Below are 22649 nucleotides of genomic sequence, written 5' to 3'. Positions count from 1 at the left end.
TATATCAGATTTCAGACTTGCTGTAGAGAGAAATATAATTATTTAATAATGACCTAACTTTCAGTTACAAACATAATAATCACAGAATTTGTATTTTTCAAATGAGATATTTATTTTAAATAATTTATTCATTTAATAATAATAATAATAATAATAATAGTAATAATATTTGTGATTCATTTAATAATAAAATGAAACAAATTTTAGGTGTATGGTGTGTCCCCATTTAGATAGCACAATAAACATTTGTGTATAAGTGTGTGTGTGTGTGTGTGTGTCCTGGTAAACCCTAAGATATGGGGACAAAATTTCACCACAAAGCTGGTCATATTTTGGTCCCCATGGGGAAAACAGCTTATAAATCATACAGATTTTTTTTGTTTTTTGTTTACAGGCACATTAATACACATAGATGTAAATGTTCCAGAATTAACCAAAAAGGCTATTTTTCATCTGTAGACCCTTGACAGAATAGTAAAAACTCAACCTGATGCTCCTGCCGCCATCTTGCTTTTTTAAAATGATGTTTTTTAAAATGTAAAAATGCAGAAAGTTTAGTGTAAGGGGAAAGAAAATACAGTTTGTACAGTATAACAATCATTATGATTATGAAAAGTCCCCATAAAACATGGAAACCCAACGTGTGTGTGTGTGTGTGTATGTTCTGTCAGTCAGCAGATGGTAAAGGAGGGCACTCACTCCTCCTCACTCCTCTCATCAGGGAAATCACACTCACAGGCTCCCTGGGCCCAACATTAACAGGCAAATTAATTTTCTGCTAATCATACTCCCTCTTTCTCTCTCTGCATCTCTCTTTCTGTCTGACAAGAGACTGCTCCAGAAAAAGACCTCCTTCAGAGGAGATGAGAGGTGAACTGGTGTGTTTATAGGAAATGCATAGTTTTAAACTTTAAATGTGTAGAGACACCGTAACTGAAAAGACGAAGAGTTTTCCTCATGTCAGTACTCACATTCTTGTTTGAAAGTGAAATATTCAGTCAAATGTCTACATTCATGGTTTCCCCGCAGAAGAAACAGCGTCTTTGGGTAGAGGATTTTCAGCGACCAGAGGTAAAGGACACACTGAAGGAGAGAATATAGATAGAAATAAAGATGCTTTCACAGACCACATCAGGATATCTGGACAAAGATGGTGTGTACTACAAACTAGGGTCCCTAAACAGGGTGAAGGGAGACTTACCTCAATACTGAAGTACCCTCGGTCCACATAGTCCCCTAGAAACAGGTACCTCGTTGTTGCAGGAGACCCGCCAACCTCAAATAACTTCATCAGGTCGAAGAACTGTCCGTGGATATCACCACACACTGCAACACAAAAAAGATCGGCATTAGCTGAAGGAAACACTAGTACTTTCAAAACAATAAAATAATTATAATAGTGAAAAGGTTTTAGGAGAATGATCATTTGAAAAGTTGTAAATATAGAAAGATAGGGATTGAAAAAAAAAAAAAAATTCTTCAAATGTTTAATAATTTTCACCATATTTAAAATAAATAATAATAATAATGTAATTTGTAGTGTAACTGAAAGGCAGATATAAAACTATTAACCTTAAGAATCTACTGAACAAAGTTTATTAAAAGTACTCAAATATCTACAAAATAATGCAAAAAAAGGATTTTAGGATTAGAGTTAATAAAAAAAAAAAAAAAAGTCTTATTTAAAATAATAATAATGTCATTGGTATACAGATATTATCAGTGTAAATCAAATGCAGATATTACAACTTTCTACTGAACAAAGATTATTAAAAAAAACTTACAATTCTAAACAATAATAAAAGTATTTTACATTAATAGAACACTAGTTATAATTTATTAAAATGTTAATTAATTTCAAACATTTAAATATCATTAGTGTACAGTTATCAGTGTAAATCAAAGGCAGATATTAAAACTTGCATCTTAAGTTTCTACTTATAAAGTTAATAAAAAACAAAACTGCATAAACTTAAGGCTAACCATTTTAAATGTACAAAAAGTTTAAATGGAGTCAGTTTAAGTGCATATCACTATTAATGAATAATTAAATAGACAGATATGACAACGATAAAGGGGTTCTTTGCAGTCAGATAGTTAAGCCTTTCTATCAGCCTGAACCTTGCTTTCAATGGGAAATACAAGTCAACACAGGAAAGAGAATCATGCTTGCAAATCAAAAGTCCTCTTTTTGTATGTCACCTGCTATGTGTTCAAAGTCACACAATAATAGTAAGCATTTGTAGTCATATTTGGCCACAATCATGTAAACTCTATGGAGAAATATTATTATACATTTTTTTGTATAACCCCATTTTAATAGGTCCTATCCAGGACTTGACATTCACTTTTTTGCTCACCAGCGACTGTGGCTAGTGGGTTTCTAAACTTACTAGCCACTCAGCATTTTCACTGGCCACAATTTTGACATTGATACCATGGGGAAAAACTGTCATATAGATATTTTTAATATTACCTCATAATTTGATAGCAGGTATATTAGGCTGCTGTCACTTTAAGACCTGACGCACGGATCCATTATACTGTTACACATGCGTTTTAATTCTCAACCTTTTGCATTCACTTAAAACATAACTGACTGTGTTTATGTGAATACTCGTCAAGATCAGCATTTTGACATTATTTAGTTTGTGGTTGACTGTTTAAGTGAAATAAGGAGTGAAACAGAACTCAATTTAGTACTGAGAGGCGGCTTTATGTGCGCGCGTTTTGGGTGTGAGCACAAAATCTGCGGGAATGAGTACAATTATGCGCAGTACGTGCAATCCCACGCCAAAATTCAAGCCCTGTAACACCAACAATATTCACCCGGAGGGTTTGTGTGTAACTCGCTGTCGGAAAGGTGAGAGAGAGAGAAAGAGCAGCTGGAATCGTGTCTCTTATTCTGTGGAAAATGAGTATTGAAAGTGTTCAGATATTTCAGTATCGATATGTATTGAAAAATTTAATTTTTGACAAAACTACATTACACTTAGTTTATTATTTTAGATGCCTTTTTAAAAGACTACAACTGAAAAATGTATATATTATACTGTATTTAAATTTCAAACCGTCAAAGTGTCTAGTAGGAGTGACTGTGTTACACGCCACTGCTGAAATAATGTCAAGCCCTGGTCCTATTAGCGACATTAGCAAATCTAAATGGTTCCTGCATTTAATACATGTGTGATGTGCAAATCAAAATATGGTTGTTTTGTGTCTGACTATGGTTACAAAATTAAATAGTTGCAGCTGGAAATCAGTTTGAAACCATCCAACAAACATCTCGTATATTAAGACGGGAAGGAAAAAGCTGTTTACTTCAATGCTCATAGAAAGATCACCATCCTGACTGAAACGTGTGTGTGTGTGTATCTGAGAAAAAGATAGAAATAAGATAGCAGAAGATATGGTGAGTGTTGTTTTACATCTAATGAAGACGTCTAATTGGAGCTATTCTCATGTGAGTGTGTGTGTTCCCAATGGGAGGTCAAAGGGTTAAAGGCCACGAGGTCTGGAATGCCTGAAAGCACACAAAGCTAACCATCTCTTTCTCTCTGTAATGGGTTCCAGGGAATTAAATCAGTTATCCACCGAGCCATTAATTTTTAATGACCCCTGTGTGTGAAATTCACTAGGCCACCAGCTGATGAGGGTTCAGAAATGCATGCTGGGAGAGTGGGAGAGGTTCGGTCTCAGGTGTGAGGCCAACGCGAGCGGGGAAAGGTCCCGTGTTTGGCCTCTCTGCCTGCTAAATGACGGTTCCTTTCATGGCTGAGGAGCAATGTCTTTGTCCTGTGTCAGACCTACTAAACCTCGCTTTGACTCATGGGAAATTAAAGTCACTATAGGTGCGGTTCATTATCTCACCTCTCCTAACAATATCATTTATTCTCTAATGTCATCTCAGCCTGTATTTTCAAAGTTTTTCTGCTAAGGTGAGAGAAGTATCTTTTTTTTTTCTGTTATAAAATTCATATGTAGTGAAATTCTGTCTCACCACAGAGAATTACATAAATATGTGCATGTGCATATCAAACTCCCTGTTGTTAGTCTCTAGAGATGTATTTTGTACATATTCATATTACAGTATGCTTATACTAAGTTGTGAATGTATCTTTTAATTCTCTGACACGTGAATTATTCAATCTCAAAGGACAAAATCTTCTATTTTTACTCTAAAACATGAATATAATAAAAAAAAATTCAGAGTTACACATCTGTCCACTGCAATAGAACATAAAGGTAATATTAAGCAATGTTGAATTTGTTGTCACACTACCGTTTAAAAGTTTGGGGTCTCTTATGAAGTCTCTTATGCTCTCCAAGGCTTTATTTATTTGATCAAAAATACAGTAATATTAAAAAATATTTTTCTATTGTAATATATTTTAATATGCAATTTATTCCTGAATTTTCAGCATCATTACTCCAGTCTTCAGTGTCACATGATCCTTCAGGAATCATTCTAATATGATGATTTGATGCTCAAGAAACATTTATTACTATTATCAGTGTTTAAAACAGTTGTGCTGCTTAATAATTTTGTGGAAACCGTGATCCACTAACATTAAAAAGTTTGGGGTGAGTAAGAAATAAAAAAAAAGAAAGAAATGAGTACTTTTATTGACCAACTTTTGATTAAACTGATCAAAAGTGGCTAGGAATAAATTACATTTTAAAAAACAAAACATTTTTTACTGTATTTTTGATCAAATAAATGGAGCCGTGATAAGCATTAGAGACAAAATCTGAATTATTCCAAACTTTTGACCTGTAGTTTTTGTATTTGATATTAGTTTATTTAGAGATAAAAAATAACCTTCAATGATCATATATGTTGATAATAGAATAACAATATATGTTTTTATCAACAGATCATGCCCTCTTTTCTAGTTAGAGATGAGTAACCTGTGACGGGCGCCTCTATATCCAGCATGGTCTTCTCCTGGCGCAGGATGGCTCCCCCCTCGTTGATGATACGCAGGGCGACGGGCTCCTCCACGCGACCCTCTTTAGTGAGGTGAGCCTTCAGCAGGTCCACACGCGGTTTCCCCTCACTGTCGAACACCTCTCGCATGTTCAACCTGTGGCTCAGCGGAAACGGCACCGCTGCCGAGAGAGAAAGAGAAGAACCTAGTAAATGGTGTAGAAAACCAAGAGGGAACAAGATTACAAAAAACATCCATTGTATAGAGACACATCCAGAATGCTGAACAAACTTTATTCCTGAATTCAGCTAGCATTCAGGCCAGGACGCACAGGACACACTCAATAACACACTTTTAGAGGGCTTCCACTCAATAACACACTTTTAGAGGGCTTCCAGACGACTTTGTGAGGAAGATGAGGATGAGAACCTGGACTGACTTCACAATTTAGATGATGGAAACTCAGGAATATCCAAAATAATCTACTATAATGCTAAATAATACTATACTGTTGATCTAAGTGACCAGACATACAATTTTCTAATTGTGGACGACAAAATAAGTGAAAAATCCCATAGACTGAAGGAAGGATCAACTTGAGGATGGGCCAACATTCCTGAACATGCATACCAGTAAATGTTAATGTACTAATAACACATTAAAACACTAAAACACATTGACTAGAATTTCTAAACAGCTAACTTACAGTTGTTTCAACCAATTTAACTAGGATTTTACAGTCGCTATGATCGGTCAAAATGGATTTTTTTTTGAAAATTGCAGTATTTATTTATTTATTTATTTATATTTTTATTAATGTCGCTTTGTAATCTTTAATCAAAATAACTTCCCCTCCCTCTTGCAGCATCTCTTCTCTTGTCTCATTACGTGTTTGCTGGCGTGAGGGCGGGGCAACCTGTCACTCACACGAGATCCACCAATAGCAAACCACAACCATCCAATCAATACACTGTAGACAAAATTGAGTCCCACTCGGATATATGTCATAATAGGAAACAAAAGACTATCGCAACTTCTGTTTCATGCCGACTTTAACATTACAAATACTAATTTCACTTTTATTTGTGAGGTTATGTAAAGAAAAACACTCATCAACATACCCAGACATGTGAATGCAATCATTTTGTGCATGCATTTCCAAATATTTTTCAAATAGATTTGAAAATACTCATAGTAAAGTAAATCTCTTTAAATATCTCAATTGTTTCTCATAGACAGAAATCATATGAAATCGAGAGCAAAGGAAGATTTAAAGGGATAGTTCACCCAAAAATGAAAATTCTGTCATTAATTAATCACCATCATGTCGTTCCAAACCCGTAAGACATTTGTTCATCTTCAGAACACAAATGAAGATATTTTCTGTCCCTCCATTGACAGCTACACAACTACCACTTTTATGCTTCAAAAAGTTCATAGAGATCGTAAAACTAATCCATATGAATTGAGAGGTTTAGTCCACATTTTCTGAAGAGACTCGATCGGGTTATATGATGAACAGATGTAATTTAGGCTTTTATTCACATATGCTGTAACGTTCATCAACTCACAAATCAGTTAAGCTCAATGTTCGCTTGACGTGAAAGAACCAATGAGGTTCATTCTCGTGTGACGCAGCACGTTTGAGCTTCTGCAAGAACCATTGTGGTTCATTCTCATTCTTAATTCGTTTTTTCGAAGATGAACAAAAGTCTTATGGGTTTAGAACGACATGAGGGCGAGACAGAATCTTCCTTTCTGGGTGAACTATCTAAGGCTGACAAAAAAGACAAAAAGTCTGTAAAAAGGTGAAATGAGAGCAAAACTGTGGCAAAGTGTTACCGGGCAACAGCAGCCAGAGGTTGGCATGCCACCAGTGAAGCGCATCACACACACACTGAGTCATAGCAGCCCACATGCTAACCCATTTCTACATCCAAAAAATGTGTTTTCAAAAAACGTATTTTGCAGCCTGTATTCAAGAGTTTGAGCCGCGCAGACGCGCCGCAGCATCCAAAACAATAACTGTGAAGAAGATGAATTCAGTCAGGTAACATTTACATATTTCAGAAACAGAGGAGTCACTTCCATGATACAGAGCATCAGATCATATAAAGAGCAAAGTTTCATTGCTCAGAGGTGGCTCTTGTTAAATTGAAGTATTAACTTTCTCAGAAGTTTTTTCTAATATTTCTTGGAACAAATAAAAATTTAGAGATTAGAGATTAGATTAGAGACAAATGTTGACAGAGAAAGTATAGAGCTATATAATGAATGTGGATTGTAAAGTTCAGATCATTTGATCTTCAGGGTGTGTTCACACTTGGCAAGTTTGGTTCAATTAAAACGAACCCTGGTGCGATTGCTCTGTTAGTGCGGTTTATTTGATTAAGTGTGTGAACGCTGTCATCCGAACCCTGGTGTGCACCAAACAAGCAGACCGAGATCCACATTTTCAAACTCTGCCGTGACTGAAATATGAACGCAACATGGATTTGGATGAGGAATATTTAAAGGACAATTCCGGTATTTAACACTTTGAGTCTATTTTGAAGTTTGTTTTGAATGAACAAGAGTGGTGGACAAAGAAATTTTGACAATGGTTCCTGTCTCGACTTTTTGACTATTTTAGATTTGCCCATGACCGCTTTAGAATGGGAGTCTATGGCCATGCACAAACATGCCCTTAAAACAACCCTTAACGTTCGTTTTCAAAACTGTTCAACTCACCGAGTGGTTAGTGGTGTTCGTTGATATTCCAAAACAACTAGCGTAGCGTAATACAGTTTCTGTCGTGTTTTATTTGGCATTTTGTAAAATCCCATTGATTTCCGTTGGAGGACTCATTGCTCGTTGATATTACTGCGCTACCGGAAACGGAAAGGGGGCTGTTTACATTTGGTTGTAGTCTTTTCGGTCTTTTCGCTCGGTTCTCTGACTCTCAGAAGGCTAGCGTGAGCAGAGCAACGGAAGTTGCCGAAGAGCGGAAGTTTATACGCGGTTGTGAGGTATCTGAAAAAATAGTTCCACTATAGAAAAATAATTTTCGGATTGAAATCATACATTACGCCGATATATTTGTTTTTAATCATCAACGAACACCACTAACCACTCGGTAAGTTGAACAGTTTTGAAAACGAACGTTAAGGGTTGTTTTAAGGGCATGTTTGTGCATGGCCATAGACTCCCATTCTAAAGCGGTCATGGGCAATTCTAAAATAGTCAAAAAGTCGAGACAGGAACCATTGTCAAAATTTCTTTGTCCACCACTCTTGTTCATCCAAAACAAACTACAAAATAGACTCAAAGTGTTAAATACCGGAATTGTCCTTTAAGTTCAGAATAAAATCTCTGGCTTTTGATTGGAGAACATCACAAATGAGAGCTCTTTAATATCTTAGTTGTTTCTCGATGAGATAAATCGAGAGCAAAAGTCTTTTGCTTATGTCTGCTGCCTCTCAGTTGTTTTTCCCACACGTGTCTCCTCTAGAGTTTCAGAAGAGACATCAACAATGTCTAAATGAATCTGGGATGAAGATTTGTAATGGCATTGAATAGTGCCTGAGTTTTTGAAGCTCCAAAAAACGCATTCCCATCCATCATAAAATAAATCCATTCGGCTCCAGGGTGTAAATAAATGCCTTCTGAAGCGAAGCGATGGGTTTTTGAAAGAAAAATATTCATATTTAAAACTTTATAGAATCACTGGCTTCCGGTCGGGTGACCTCTGACCCGGCGTATGACTGGCGTAGGCGTAGCGTAATCTTAGGTGAGAATTGACGCCTCTCGCGAAAACCACGTAACTCTCTTGTGAATGTGCGTACGGCCATTGCCGAAAGCCAGTGATTATAGTTTATAAAGTTTTAAATGTAGATATTTTTCTTTAAAAAAATGGTTTCACTTCAGATGGTATTTATTAACCCACTGGATTGATAAGGATTACTTTTATGATGGATGGATGCGCTTTTTGGAGCATCAAACACTATTCAAAGCTAGGAAGGATATTTTTTAATATAACTCTGATTGTGTTCTGCTGAAAGAAGAAAGTAATTTACACCTATGGCTTGAGGGTGAGTAAAGTATTGGATAATTACTATTTGTATTTTCCCCTTATATAGAACGTTTTAGCATAAAGTGTTCTTTAAAATTGATTCAAGAACCCTAGGGTTCTATATTTGAACCCCACTGAACCTTTTTTTCTAAGAGTATATGAGCAATAAGATTAGCATCTTAATAAGAGTTGGCATCTTTTGAGACGCTATTGAGATCTCTTCTAAAACACAAGTCTGAAGTGAAACTAGGATAACTAGGGTCTTTTTCTAAGGAGAAACATCTGAGAAGTAGGAGATTCTCCATTTATTCTTCATTTAATCCCAATCCAGTCTAGGAAAAACATTTGATCTATCAAAGAGATGTCATCTGTGATTTTCCTTTCCTGCTGATCAGAACATGATGGCATGCACGGTGTGTTTGGACAAGCTTCAGAATGAGCGTCCTGAAAATCTGATCTCCTCTGTATATGATTTGTAATTGTATGTGTGTACAGTATGAGTGTGTGCGTGTCTTTATTTAGCAGTATGGGTGTATTATTGAAGTGCAGTATGCAGCAGAGATATCTTACATAACACTGTCTCCTCAGGCAAGTGCACTGCTCTCTCACACACACACACACACACACACACTGCCGACTCCACAAGCATTCACTTGCACGTGATAAATGCACACGCGCGCTCATGAGAAGAGAAAAGAAATATATGCACGACTCGTACAAAATGTTCATAAATAAACCAGACATGTGAATGCAATTATTTTGTGCATGCATTTTCCACATATTTTTCGAAAATACTCGTAGAAAAGTATTTCTATATAGCCTCTTTAACCTCTCAACTGCTTCTACAAGAGGGAATCAGATAAACTGCAGAGCAAATAAAGATTGGTAACACTTTATTTTACAGTGTCCTTGTTACATGTTACATGTACTTACCATAGTAAATTATGCATAATTACATGAAACTAAGCCTCAACCAAATCCTAATCCTACCCTAACCCTATAGTAAGTACATGTAGTTGCTTAATAGTACTCAATGAGTACTTAAATGTATAATTACACTGTAACAATGACACCTTCAAATAAAGTGTAACCTAAAGATTTAAGGCTGCTCAGATCATTCTTCTGAGAAAGAGGCTCTGTTTACACCTGGTATTAAGATGCGTTTTGGTCGAACGGATCACAAGTGGACGACTCTAAATACTGGTGAAAACGTTTTGAGCTTGTCTATTTTCGTTCGCTTCCAGATGTAGTCGAAAACGCATTCGACCGGGTTGCTTTCGTAGTGTAAACACTCATGTGGTCGAATGCGTTCGAACAGCCACAAAAGACGCCTACTCTCCGTCTACTGACCTAACACGTGAACATTATGGGAAGAGCTCTAGCCAGACGGGATTTAAACTTTGTCGACTGAAGACCCGGTTTGGTTTGAAGATGAAAAACGTACCAAGCACAATGTTCTCGTACCATTCCTGATGTCTTACACACACTCACAGCGTTCGGCACGGACTCGCGGCTTTCAGAGCAGAAACGAAAGCTAATGCTCTCCGTACGTTTTTCTGTCGTCTCCGGACGCATTTATATGTAAATTGAGCAAGCTTATTTTGTCCATTACATGAAAGATCTGAAAAGGGCCCATACATTTCCCCGCCCATAGACCCTCCACTCAAAGAAATCAGGACAGAAGTGGTTGAAAGTGGACAAAAGAGACCAGGTGTAAACGGGTATCTGTCTCCCTCGTCCACTTGTGATCCGATCAACCAAAAGGCATCTTAATACCAGATGTAAACAGAGCCAGAGAGACCCCAGTATTCTCACAAGTGTCTCCTCTAGAGATCTTAACAACGTCTCAAACTATGCTCAGATATGCCAAGATACCAAAGTCTGCAATACAATATCAACTCTCATATATTTCTCATCAAATTCTTCCAGGATCAAATGATCTACCCACATTAATTTGAGCTCTGTAATCTTACTCCATGTCAACAACCGTCTCATTTGTGTCTATTTTGATTTCTCCTAAGGAATTATGGGAGAAGCATCTGAGGTAAAGCTGATACTTAAAACGGTTATAACTGAGAACATGCAAACTCTGAGCAATAACATTTTCCTCTGGGGTAAAATACCTAAAACACTTACAGCAACACAAACACACACAGTCCAGATATTTGCATACATTCCTTCTGAATAAGCACATACTGTACACCGTCCTCTTTCTGAACATGAGAATAATTACTGTTGTCATGGACACAGTCATACAGTGACGGGATTTACACGCCCTCTCGTGTCAACAAACACACATGTGGTGCATCTTTTCACAAGCGTTTTAATGTAAATAAACATGTTGGATTATGAACCACAAGATTGAAATGAAACTCCATGAATCATTGATCAGAGAATGGGATGAACCTGCGCGAAACAATGTGAGCTAAATATAAACACGACTGTTGCAGAGACGCAGCTCAGGCCTAAACAATGAACACAAGTATAGTTGACGTATAATGTGTCATGGAGCTTTATCTCTCTCTCACTCGTGTGTGTGTGTGTGTGTGTGTGTGTGTGATATATATATATATATATATATAAATGGTAAATGGTTTAATGATAAATTATTTAAATTCTAAACTTCTATAGTTTATTTTAAATAAACTGAATTTTGTGAATTTCAGCATGACAACATTATTACAGAATGAAAAATGCATATTCATTTTGATAAAAATATTCACTATTCACACATTAATCACTGTTTTTACTTCAGTAGTTCATTTTAAGTATAGTTAATTTTAGTTCGGTTTAAGTACAAATATTCCATGTAGTCCCTAAATTATTTTTTTTTAAAGCTGATAATTATTTTCATTATGGTCAATAAATGATAAATAGCTCATATTAAAACTAAAAGACAATTCAAAATCAACCATTTTAAATGCTCAATTTAGGCATCACAGTATTATAATGTACAAATCGAAAAATGCACATTTTGAGAGAACTTTTTTATCTCAAACTTTTTTTTATAGATTTTGTTTTTTTAATTTAGAGTACATTTATTTTGATCACTTTTCTTCAGTAATTCATTTTAAATGGTCCTGCATTGACACGATTTTTTTTTTAAAGTACAAATATTCCATGTAGACAATTAATCCTCAATTAATGAAAAGCTTCTTTTTTTTTTAAAGCACCATGCAAAAAAATTATTTAAAAAAAAATCTATAAAAATAAATTAAAACAAATACACAAAATGCAGCTTAAAATATGATACGCAAGACCCAGTACCCACATACACATTTTCACATATTGTGATCAGCAATGTCAATACAGAGTCACCATCTGCTCTGTGTCAACAGTGGTGTTGACCTTTGACCTCTGGTATGGAAAGTTAATATCAGCATTTCATGAATACTGATATTTCAAGTATTCAGCATTTCAAGACTAAAGACTCAAATGCGACTTTATTTTATTTTCTCTGTCAAATTTACTTCTTGCCCTTTCACAGCCTGTAAGCTCTCCGCATATGTGTGTGTGTGATGGAGCAGGTCAGGGAAGGACAAGCAATGGCAGTGTGAGGTCAGGATAACTGACCCACGTGTGTGTGTGTGTGTGTGTGTGTGTGTGTGTGTGTGTGTGTGTGTGTGTGTGTGTGTGTGTGTGTGTGTGTGTGTGTGTGTGTGACACCCTCCAGCTGCTGAGACAGATGCTGAGACTCCTTTTGAATCTACTAGAGACTCAAGAAAAAACACCAGACCAAACACACACACACACACTCTGATCTCTGGCTCTCACTCAAATGCACACACACAAATGCACTCGCAAAAGCATTTGCAAACAAACAAAAAACATCTCTGACTGCTCACATCTCATTTCTGGCAGATATTTCTCTGACTTCTGCTGAGTTTGGTTATCATGGCTTCCCCATATTCTGTCATTTACTCACTCTCATGTCGTCAAACCTGTATGACTTACTTTCTTACACTAAACAGAAAAGGAGACAGTGTTTACACTGCTATTTTCCATATAACGAAAGCATACAGTGACCATCAAATATAAAATGATATATACCATGTGGTTTCATTTGAGCTATTACTGTCTAATGTTTAAAGTGTAACTTCACCGATTTTCAACCTGCTTTGTATTGTTACAATGTCGGTAGTATACTGTATGTAAATGAACAATGTTTACTCGTTCTCGTGTTACCTGGACCGATATATTCACGTTTATTTGTCACCAAAAGACTTTTGACAACTCCAGTGCTTTTGTGAAGACTACAGATTATACTTCTGTGGCGTTCTCTTCATATTTATGATACTTTGCAGCATTTAGCCTTCAACTGGATTTAGCTGGATCCTTCATTTAAAAACTAAAGTAACTCAATCCCGCTAAACGTTTACTCTTTGAATTCTTGCACCTGGGAACAATACAAGCCGACACCATTATGACTAAGAGTTTACTAAGAAGTATTTCCTACTAAAGTAAGGTGGTATTTGACTCTGGTAAGCATATCCATAGCAGACTGGTGGGAGTGGCCTTGGACGACAACATGCCCAGTGCATTATGGGTGTTGAAGTTTTCCTACCAATTTGGCAGAAGGGAAGACAACGGCCTTTCTACTGTATAGGCAGCCAAGTTTTATTAAAAGCCCATTTGCCCACGATGAAGTACCCATGCAGTGTAAAAAATAATTGAATTAGCTTGCAATTGTGTAAGAAGAAATGGAGACAAAGAACAAAAATATAGTTTTTTCATGAAATTGTCATGCGTATGAATCTGTGCAACAGTCTGCGTTTTATGAACAGTGCCACGGGTTCTGTCAGTTTTATGGAAACATACTATTTGATTGTGTTTGCTGCCTACCATTTTTTAATCATGTAAGCATCATCAACATTTTAAGCTGGAAACCAAAATGTATTTTTTTTCTGTGTTTTGATCAAACAAATGCAGCCTTGATGAGCAGAAGAGACTTCTTTCAAAATCATTTGAATAATCTTACCAACCCATAATGCATATGAAATAATGCAATATTTTACGTTTGACTTCAGTGTCCAAAATACATTTTGGGGCCACTGTAGGCAGTTAAACTTGTTATTTCAGCTAAAATTGTGCTGAAATAACAAGTCAGTGGATGACTCTGAAGAATGTGACAGTATATTGGATCAACAGAGATGAGAGTAGCTCTCACAGAGCCTATGAAGGAATGATCTGAGTGGTCAGAGAGCTTAGGGATGGTCTGAAAACTCAAAAACAGGTTTGTTGAAATACCTAATCTTCAAAGCACAGTTAATACTCAAAAATGTAAATTCTGTCATCATTCATTTACTCCCACACACGTGAAACACAAGAAAATATATTGTATGTCTTTTTTTCTCATACAATAAAGTATCAGGAAAGGCCACAACTATAACGATAAGGACACAATGATATAATTGGAATCTTTTTCACAAGGTTTTTTCCAGCTGATTAATGATAAAAACATCGACAGCCAATCAGAATCCACTCTGCGCTAAAGAGCTTGAGCATTTAAAGTGATAGATGACAAAACTGCAGCACATATGCTTATAATAAACAATGTTATTGTCTGTTGATGTGGACGCAAATATACACTCTAATAAAAAAAAAAGGTTCTATAAAAGTTCTTTACACGTAGTAACAGTTCTATTTAGAACCGTATCGTCCTTAAGAACCCTTATATGGTTCTTAGTGTTAGAGTTTAGGGTTCTTAATTCCCGCCTTTTTGTTTTTCAAATCTTTAACTGTCAAAGCCTCCTCATTACTGATTTTCTGGAGCTCAGCAATACAACTACTGTTACTACACAGACTGTCAACATACTCTCAACAGGTAAATGATTTTTTTTTTTTCTTAAAATGTTTATTAATTATAACTTTAAAAATTGTAACAATCATTTCCTAACAATCATGTCCTTTTCTCTTTTTAGTTTAACTGAACATGTGAGCAGCTCTGTTCAGTTAAAGGATCTTCTCTTCTCCACAAAGTAAGTAACAGAGATATGGAATTTATGATCCATATTTTTATTTTTATTTTTTATTATGACCTTATGCCTAAACATACCAACTACAACAAAACATTAAACATTTTTGCTAATTTTGGCCTTCATGAACATAATTGTTTTTACATAATCAAATGGAAGAGACACAATGTAACTCTAAACTCAATTGTGTATTTCAGATGCTGTCATATATACTAAGAAGATCTAGAAGATACTAATATTAATGAAAATGTTGAAAAGGTTATTTATACCACCATTAAGGTCCTATAGCACTTTCAAAGCATGGTTCTTTATGGAACCTTATAAAAATGGTTCTACTCAGCACCAAAAGGGGTTCTGCTATTGTTACAAGCCGAAGAACCCTAATTTGGTACAGTTTAGAACCATTTTTCTTAAGAGTGTAGTTATCATTATGGTTATCCTTCTTAGTGTGAATAGGCCTTAATAATGATGAACCGATGTAAATCTGGTGACGGTGTAAATTGAAAATGTTTTGTCTAAAATAATTTTCTATGATTATGTGTGTGAGCTTTTAAATTCTTTTAAAATGATTTCACTCCTTTTCTGTTCAAAACACAAATTTTCTTACACAATTAAAAATAAAATTTCCAAAAGGAGGTTTTCACAGCAAAGCAATAGAAGAATTTTTGTTGGGGTTTCCCAGAGACCCTTTCAGTGAACAGTCCTTAAAATAACCTTTTTTTTTTCTTAGTGTGAAATGCATTTAAAAAATCTAAAGAACCTTTTTCCACTATAAACAACTTTATATAAAGAAGGATTCCATGCATGGAGCCACTGATGCTAATAAAGAACTAATAATGAAATATTAATGTGATGAACATGGTAAGAACAATAATGTGCAGGTGTTTGGTTGATAATATCTCTCCCTTTTTCTTTCTCTATCCTGCTTCCAGTAGTCAACCTCACCTTGACTCCTTACTGTAAGATACGCTCCTGTCAGAGTAACACTTTCAAACGCTGGGCCACCCTCACACGTTCACAGGCAATGAAGAGGATTGTTCTGCGGATCCGTTGAGCCCGCTGGAGCCCCACCAGTGGTAACACAGATAATGGCCTAGAATCATACTTTGGGAAAGTAGGCCGCTGACAGGCTCGCGCTTGTTCCCGGACCCCAGAGGTACGAGGGGAGGGACTCATTCAGGTCACAGCTGTGCTAGAGTCTCTCACTCTTTCTCTCTCTCTTTCTCTCTCTCTCTCTCTCTCTCTCTCTCTCTCTCTCACTCTTTCCTTCCTGACCATTCACTCCTGCCCTCGCCCCGTCCTGACCCCCACAAACGGGAAGACACTCACAAAGGTTTGCCTCCGAGTGTGAAGCCCTGCTGTGTAGGAGAAACCATCGGCACACTAGCTCAGGGTTTCACTTCCACACGCGGAGTAGCACCATGAGCGCTCAATCTCAAAACAAAACTGACTTCAAAGACTAGCTTTTTTTATAAAGACTCACATTAGCTGAACATTATTCTTTTTTAAAGGGTTTTAGGTCGAAGGGCATGAAAGTTTCACTTGCTTGATTTCACGTGTCAATAGGTATGTTCCCCCGCATACCTATTGGAAAATATCCATATTTATAACTTTATAAACTATAATCACTGGCTTCTGGTAATAGCCGTACACGAGTCTAGTTCCATTGGAAGAGTGACCTCTGACCAGTTGATTGATAATAATACATTACATTGATAATAATAAGAAATGCTTATTGAGGAGCAAATCAACATATCAAAATTTTTCTGAAGGATCATGACACTGAAGTCTTGAGTAATGGCTTCGGGGAATTCATATTAAATATTTAAATATTTAAATAGAAAAGAGTACTTTTAAAATGTCATAATATTTGACATTATACTTGTATTTTTTTAATTCAGCCTTGGGAGCATAAGAGACTTCTTTTAAAAATATTTTAAAAAAATTGTACCAGCCCTTAACTAGTGTATTTATTTACAAATGGAAACCTCTCCATTTTCCATTACATAATGCTTACATAGTGTGTGACACCATGGGTCCACTGCAAGTAAATGGCGTGACATGATCCAACAGTCCCAGCAAAGCATTTTAATCAACAAATCTGTCATTGTAAACGTCAGGTTATAGTTGTCACTTGCAAATTATATAGTGAGGATAAACACTTGTCCACTGCAAAAAAAATATAACTTTCAATTTCAAAGATCACCTCCATTATGGAAGAGAGAAAGAGTCGGTGAGAAAAGGAAACACAAAAGCCATTAACGTGTAGCTTTCCATATCAAGTAACGGTGCGGTGTAATTTGTTATATTCATTATGCACTATAATACAATAATGTATTGAATGAATGAAAACTGTATAAAAATCCCAAACTCTGAACCCCTTTTTCCATTTCTAGCATTAGCGTAGTTATTGTGTGCATTCTTGCTCCTCAAATAAGTTCGACTGATCTGAGGGAAAAACCTGGTTACGTTCACTTTTCTAATGACAACTTAAAGAGAGAGCAAAAATAAATGAAATTATGTCATAATTTGATGACTTTCAAACTTTTGTGTTCTAAAGAAATGCAAACATGATGTTTTCAATGACAGAGTAAGTAAATGATGACGCCTATTGTTTTTAGGTGAACGATCTTTTTAAAACAAGAGGAAAAATTCAGCCTTCACATCTTGAACTTTGTACTAGTGACAATAAGTTCTGCAGAAGCAGAGTTTCCCATCCTAATGAGGTCATGGAGAGATCCCACTGTACAATACAACATTGCTGCTGCATTGTCGGTGGGAGGCTCACTTCTGGCTTTGGGGGTGATCGGGGTGGGGTGGCTGAAGTAGGGCAGAGAACTTAAGAGATTTGTGGTGTCGAACAACAAACTAGTGAGATCTGAAGCGGCATATAGCAACCAAAGACCATCAGACACCCACGGTGCCGTTCTAGAAGCACTTCCACTGCACTAACTGCAACATCCTGTAATTAAACTGCTGACAATCTGAAATACATCATCCTGTGATCACACAACCGTGGGACTGCTCTGTTTCAGCCCCCGAGACCTTAAAACGATGGAAGACACATTTTGCTGCGTGTCAGACAGAAGTGTTTTGTGTTACTACATGGCGAGTCTTAAAAATACAGCAGCCACGTCCTACGACAATCCCATAATTCTGCAAAAAGATGAGACAAAGAGAGAGAAAAGGAATGGGAACAGAGAAAACTGACTAAAGAGATGGATAAGAGAAAAGGGAGGGAGACTCGCCGGTTAGCGATTGACCCAGATTGGGAGAAGGTAACATAGCATCACATGCCTTCGACGGAGGGATTTTTACAAGCGCCATTTGATGTTGCACAATTAATGCATGCTTCACACTCGAAGGCGCAATCTGCACGTGCACAAAAGCGGGAAGCGGGACTTCGAGATGACAAACAGGCCAATGAACCAATCAGCAGAGTGAGCTGGGTTGATTGACAGGCCAGATGTGATGAGGTCATACAGCAATAAATACAGGATGAACAGTATACGAGATCCATTCTTCTGGATTTCTGGATCACAGAAGCGTTCCTGCTTTCGCATGGCCTCATTAGGTCTCTGCACTATCCAGTGTGTCCTCTGCGCTCCAAACTTACACCCAAAGTATTTATGTTAAAGAGGCTAAATTTAGTCACTCATATTCTTTCTCTCTTCCTTTTTCACTCTTCCTCCCAGTTTCACCTTTAGTCTGTTTTGAACCAGATCTACGGATGGGTATCTGTATGTGGCGGCATGTTATTTTTAACCCAGTCCACTTCCTGTGTTGTGCACTAATAATTTCGAATATCCTACAGTTTCCTGCCAGTAACCCTGCTGAATCCTCTTCCAGGTCTAGTGTCAGTTTAAAGTAACAGTTCTCCCACAAATGAACAATCTGTCGTTATTTACTCACACTCGTGTTGTGATAAACCTGTATGTTGTCTCTCGAACCCAAAACGAGACATATAAATGGAAAAAATAACAGCATACGTTAGGGTAAAAAGTATTTCAATTTAAAATGCATTGAAAAAAAAAAGCTCCAGGTTTGCTGTGCTTGTTATAGGGCTGTACAATTTGGCCAAAGATTCAGTGATTATTCATATGAATATAAACTAATTTAATATTTTGGTGGAAAATGGCAGGGAGACCTTAAAATTTCTCTTTTGTTGACAACAGCCAGACAATCATTATTTACTCACATTAATATTATGACAAACCTGTATGTTGTTATGTTTTGTTAGCTGAAAAAAAAATGTTCAAGCTGCTTTATGGCCAAAAATAACAGAATGAGGAAGGAAAGAATGTGATTTTTTTCTAATAATAATAATAATAATAATAGTAAAGAACCAGGTTGGCTGTTCTTGTTTGTTGGGCTGCACAATTTGGCCCCAAAATGTTGTGATTATATATCAATATGACTATAATAATAAACTAAATAAAAGTTATTAATATTATAATATTTCACTGCAAAATAAAAAGGTATTTATAAAAAAATAAAAAAAATCATATTACAATTGTAAAATTAAATCTTAAATTCTTTCATTTATAAATGCTAAACCATCAAACAATAATTTGGGAAAACCACAGGGAGCCCTTAAAGCTTCTCTTTTGTTGACAACAGCCGGTTTATTAGCACTTCTCATTACAAGTTTGGGAAAATTGTTGGCTTGTATTGCATTTTCAAATGCAGTGCTATAAGTGCCCCAAACTTCATGTGTGGGGAGTTCGTGTGAAGCAGAATTTACTGTAAACCAAGCTGTTCTGAGACACTGAAAACACCATCATGAGCTGTTCGCGTGTCAAAGAACACAGTGGCACGCTTCACTCTGAAAAGCACAGCGCGTGTATATTTATTCAATTAAATCGCAGCCATTGCAATTTGATAATCGCACTGCTATATTGCGAATTTGTTTTTTTGTTTCGATTCTTGTGCATCCCTAGGCTAGCATACAGGTTTGTAAATACTTAAACAATGCCAGAATTTTGCTGTTAGGAAGTTATGACGTATGAAAAGTAATGATGAATGACAGGCCTTTACAAAAAGTTCACTTTATTAAGTATACTTAAGTAAAGTTCAAGAATATTTTTAAGTGTACTTTATGTAGAAAGTATACTAATGTCAATGTACTAGAAGTATACTTGTAAGTGTACTGATTCAATACTACTTGGGACAAAATTGGCCCACTTTTTAGTGTATAAAAGTATACTTTTGAGTATACTTTAAGTGTACAGTAGTAAACTTTGACTAGTTTACAAATAAGTTTTTCGTTTGTACTGCAACTACTACTAGTGAACTTAAAGGTAAACTTATGATAGTTTACTAGTAAAATACTTTAAGTATACTATTATGTTCCTATTTAGGTATTAATGTTTTATACTTGAAATATACCGTTAACTGTAACTCTTTCCATTTTAAAAACATTTGATTCAAGCTTCATGCATCCTTTTTTATCAACACTTGAATGTGGGTAAGTTTCATTAAAAGAGCAACATTTTAAACAAAAAAAATCTGGAAAAAATCAGATTTTTGTAAAGGACTACGCCCGGAACGATAATCAAAACATAAATTGAGTAGATCGAGTCCATCAACATCCCCAAAGCTTCAGTCGTTTCCTCGATATTTCATTCGCTAACGCTAGGCAGTTTTACTTATATGCTCATGATCGCATTATTTTACTTTTGCGTAAACAATCTTTTATCACTTGTTTCTGCTTCTTCTTCGTCTGTGTTTTGATCTGGAGATTCTGTACTCTTTCAGAAGATGTGTCATAGCCAAGCGGGAAGGAAGTCGACCGGAAGTTGAAGCCGGCCGCGTGCCACCATCTTGTAGCAGAACTTCACCTGCTGTTAGCATCCCATTGACTCCCATTCATTTTGGCGTCACTTTGACAGCGAATAACTTTACATCTGAGGTGTTTGAAGACTCCATTTGTCCATTATTTATTTCTAAAGAAACACGACAATGTATAAAATGCTCTATTACCTTGTAGCTTATGTTATGGCCCCGTAGAAGCAGTTTTTGTAAAAGTAGGCTAACGATTGCCTCATAACCACGTGACTCTCTGTCGCACAGTAGAGAGATTACCGTATGGACAGGAGGAGAAGCTCGTGGGCAATCGGGGACACGTGGAGGCACAATGACAAAATAATTAATCAGAATACCTAGCAAAAGTTTCTCCTGCTCGTAGCTCATGGACACCTCCTACTCACATTCTCCGTCTCTGCGAGATTCGGAAGGGAATGTTTCAGATTTCTCTCGGCACAGCTACTAGAAGACAGACGGGTTGCTCACGTCACATCTACGTCGTCAAGCTCGGTTTGAGTCTGCGCGTCAGGAACGGAAGTCCTAAAAAATCGCTAAAAATGGGCTTCACTTGTCTCAATTGAGTTCCAATGAGATGGCTCTGTCCACTTCTTATACTGTCTATGGTCATAGCGCCCCCTACCGTATTGCCGTGAAAACATGGATAGCCTGAAAATTTTGTCAATGGCGGGGAAAGAGTCAAGTAGATTTGATGTACACTACCAGTGGACTAGCCTACACAAAATAAGTAGAAACATCTGTTTTCTTTACAAATCAATATTTTCAAACAGAGTAAGTTTATAAGACAGTATGTACAACAACTATATGAAAAGTATACTTAGAATACTTAATTATACTTTTAAGTATATCTCGATCAAAAGATTGAGTTCAAGTATAGGCCAAATAGGCAATACTTAGACTTTTCTGTCAGTATAACTCAAGTATACTTAAGTGTAATTTTAAGTATATTTCTGAGTGTCACGGTTTGCTTGTGTAAACAGCACAAAGACGAATGAGCAAAAAGATAACAGTCTTTTAATGACAAAGCTCAAGAGAAAAGGGAGATATCAAAACTACACACAACATAACACAAACGAGAACGGACCAGGAATGCAGGATAACACAGGTAATAGCACAGGTACATAACAAGATAACTAATGAGACTACAGGTGAAATAAATGACTAATCAGACAACTCAGGAAAACAAGTACATAAAGTATATTTCTGAGTGGTACATAAACGTAAACTGAAAGTATTTTTAGTTTAAAAGAAGTATACTAGTAGCACACTTGAAAAAACTTATTTTTTGTAAGGGAATAGTGAGCCGGAGGTCCTATCCAGGGCATAGATGACCACGTTTTGTTTTCCATCCTACAGCGTGCATGTGTGTGTGTGTGTGTGAGAGAGAGACACAGATAGCGGTGTGTGAAGGTTGTCAAGCGTGTGAGCGTTCTTTATTACACATACATCTGTATGTATCGGTGTGTGTGCTCGCTCAAGTTAACATCTCTAGTGACCCATAACATATGTGTGTGTCTGTGTGTGTTTGTGCATCTGTGTGGGAGGAAACAGTTTTCATCATTCTCCTGCAGTCCTGTATCACCGCATTTGATGCGAGATTGCCTCTCTCTCTCTCTCTCTTTCCTGCTCTCTCTCCATTGCATCATTCAGGTGGGCGATGAAGTTGATTAGCTCAGTATCTGGTTAGATGGGCAGCACTTTAGTCATGTATAAAAAGCATTCTCACATGCATGAAAGCAGAACCCAAGTGTGTGACACTGGCTACTTTCGGAAATAGCATACTACAATACTACTCTTACTATTTCTGCAGTATGCAGGATATATGCTGCATAAAGCATGCGCATTTTCAACTACTACATTTGCCAAAAT

General features: G+C 36.6%; 1 protein-coding gene across 3 annotated transcripts in view; it reads right to left on the bottom strand.

Moving 5' to 3' along the window:
* The window catches only part of ppp3cb (protein phosphatase 3, catalytic subunit, beta isozyme), a 48634-nt gene that overhangs the window by 17093 nt on the left and 8892 nt on the right, over positions 1-22649 (bottom strand). For 2 of the 3 annotated variants that reach the window (XM_082177027.1, XM_082177029.1), the window contains exons 3-5: positions 4912-5136; positions 1202-1326; positions 972-1083 (exon numbers count right to left, since the gene is read on the bottom strand). In XM_082177027.1, coding sequence (XP_082033153.1) covers positions 972-1083; positions 1202-1326; positions 4912-5136 — 462 coding nt within the window. The remainder of the gene's footprint in view (positions 1-971; positions 1084-1201; positions 1327-4911; positions 5137-22649) is intronic. The other variant, XM_082177028.1, reaches the window with a different exon arrangement.

This window comes from Leuciscus leuciscus (assembly GCF_965113295.1).
Source record: "Leuciscus leuciscus genome assembly, chromosome: 8".
Lineage (NCBI taxonomy): Eukaryota > Metazoa > Chordata > Actinopteri > Cypriniformes > Leuciscidae > Leuciscus > Leuciscus leuciscus.
This window is presented reverse-complemented; position numbering and strand designations above follow the sequence as displayed.